This window comes from Eimeria mitis, genomic scaffold, assembly GCF_000499745.2.
Source record: "Eimeria mitis Houghton genomic scaffold, Emh_scaff939, whole genome shotgun sequence".
In the NCBI taxonomy this organism is placed as follows: Eukaryota; Apicomplexa; class Conoidasida; order Eucoccidiorida; family Eimeriidae; genus Eimeria; species Eimeria mitis.
Window position 1 is genome coordinate 11,832 of NW_013576916.1, and position 2,270 is coordinate 14,101.

General features: G+C 62.3%; 1 protein-coding gene across 1 annotated transcript in view; it reads left to right on the forward strand.

Moving 5' to 3' along the window:
• The window catches only part of EMH_0025750 (PIK3R4 kinase-related protein (incomplete catalytic triad), putative), a gene marked incomplete at both ends in the record, with an annotated part of 4,322 nt that extends 3,494 nt beyond the window's left edge, over positions 1 to 828 (forward strand). The window contains 3 exon segments of the mRNA XM_013502488.1: positions 76 to 527; positions 682 to 751; positions 755 to 828. Of these exon segments, the coding sequence (XP_013357942.1) occupies positions 76 to 527; positions 682 to 751; positions 755 to 828 (596 nt within the window).
• Between the last annotated feature and the right edge of the window lie 1,442 nt (positions 829 to 2,270).

The window sequence follows — 2,270 nt, forward strand, 5'->3', positions numbered from 1 at the left end:
CTGCTGCTGCTGCTGCTAGTGGTGGTGGTGGTGCTGCTGCTGCTACTGGCGGTGGTGGTGCACGCGTTGCTGCAGCGCCAGGAGCAGCAGCAGGGACAGCAGCAGCAGCAGCAACAGCAGCAGCAGCAGCAGCAGCAGCAGCAGGGACAGGGCCCTCAGCTGCTGCTGGTATATACACAGACTCTGCTGGGGGTCGAGTGTGTGTGGGGTCTCCAGTGTCTCCTCTGCGGGGTGTATCGGGGGCCCCCGGGGGTATGCTGGGGGCTGGGGGCCCCCCAGCCCGCGACACGAAGTCTCCTGCACTAAGCAGCAGCAGCAGCAGCAGCAGCAGCAACAGCAACAGCAGCAGCAGCAGCAGCAGCAGCAGCAGCGCAGAGGGGTGTGAGGGGGGGGCTGTGTGGGCTGTGGTGCTAAAGGGCTCGCCCCTAAGAGAAGATCTGTGGCTGCGGGTTGCGGTGTCTGCTGCTGAGGCGCAGCAGCAGCCGCATGCATGCAGCAACAGGGCTTGGTTAGAGGGGCTGCTGGCGGTGATGAGGCAAGTGCAGCAGCAGCAGCAGCAGCAGCAGCAACAGCAGCAGCAGCAGCAGCAGCTGCTGCTGCTGCAGCAGCAACAGCTCCTCATGCAGCAGCAACAGATTCAATAGCTGCGGGGAAGGATACACTCGGTTTGGTGATGTCAAGGTACTGCAGCAGCAGCAGCAACAGCAGCAGCAGCAGCAGCAGCAGCAGCAGCAGCAGCAGCAGCAGCAGCAGNAGCAGCAGCAGCAACAGCAGCAGCAGCAGCAGCAGCAGCAGCAGCAGCAGCAGCAGCAGCAGCAGCAACAATAACACCAGCAATGTGCTTGTACTACCAGCAACAGCAGCACAATAAAAAGACACAGGAACAGCAATGCCAGCAGCAGCGACAGCAGCAGCAGCAGCAGCAGCAACAACAAGAGCAGCAGCAGCAGCAGTTCATCTGCTGCTGCTGCTGCAGCAAGAACTTGCTCTCCTGCTGCAGCAGCAAAACATATATACACACAAACGAAGAGACAGACAGCGTTCTATATGGGGGCCCCCCTCTCAATAAAAAGCATCAATCAGAGAGGGGGGGGGCCCCCCTATGTATTACTTACTTTACAGGGGCCCTGGCTTTCCTCCGCTCGGGGGCCCCCACAGGGTTTGTGTTTATTGGGGGGCCCCCCTCATCATATCTTGTCTAGGGCCCCCCCTTGGTCTTCTATGTTGTTTGGGGGCCCCCTCTCGGTCTGTGTTGCTAGGGGGCCCCCTCTTCTTCTCTGTTGTTTAGGGGCCCTTCATGGTCTCTCACATTCAGGGGCCCCTCAGGGTTTGTGTGATCTGGGGGCCCCTCTCGGTTTGTGCGTATTCGGGGGCCCCCCAGGGTTTGTGCGTTCAGGGGGCCCCTCAGGGCTTGTACTATCAGGGGGCCCCTCAGGGTTTGCGTGAGCTGGGGGCCCCCCATGGCTTGTGTGATCAAAGGGCCCCTTAAGGCCTGCGTCATCAGGGGCCCCCCCAGGGTTTGTGCGTTCAGGGGGCCCCTCAGGGTTTGTGCGTTCAGGGCCCCCCCCAGGGTTTGTGCGTTCAGGGGCCCCCCCAGGGTTTGTACTATCAGGGGGGCCCCCAGGGTTTGCTCGTTCAGGGGGCCCCCCAGGGTTTGTACTATCAGGGGGCCCCCCAGGGTTTGTGCGATCGGGGGGCCCCTCTCGAGGCCTGTGTCATGTGGGCCCCCATCATGGCTTGTGTGTGCTGGGGGCCCCTCAGGGTTAGTGTGATCCGGGGGCCCCTCAGGGTTTGTGCGTATATGGGGGCCCCCCAGGGTTTGTGCGATCGGGGGGCCCCCCAGGGTTTGTGTGTGTTATGGGGGCCCCTTAACGGCATGAGTGAATGCTCTGGTGTGTAGAACAAAACAAAAAAAAAAAATAAAAAAAGAAAAGCAAAAGGAGACGATGCGAGGGGGAGAAAGGGGGGGGGCATTGGCTGTGCTATCACCGCGGGAGTGAGAGGGCCCCCAGAGAGGGGGGGGCCCCCAGGGGCCCCCAACTCTAGAGTGGGGGGCCCCCCTATGGGTCTCCAGGTTCTAGGGAGAGGGACCCCGCAGGGGCCCCCCGGGAGCCCCCCCGGGGCCCCCCAAGCTCAAGTGAGAAAGGCCCGCCAGCCCCCTAGGGGCCCCCGAGGGGCCCCCCAGGGGCCCCGCAGCTTGTAGGGCTGATGTATTGTATTGGAGTTTTGTTTATTGTTTGGTGGCTGTGGGGAGAGAGGGGGGCCCCCGG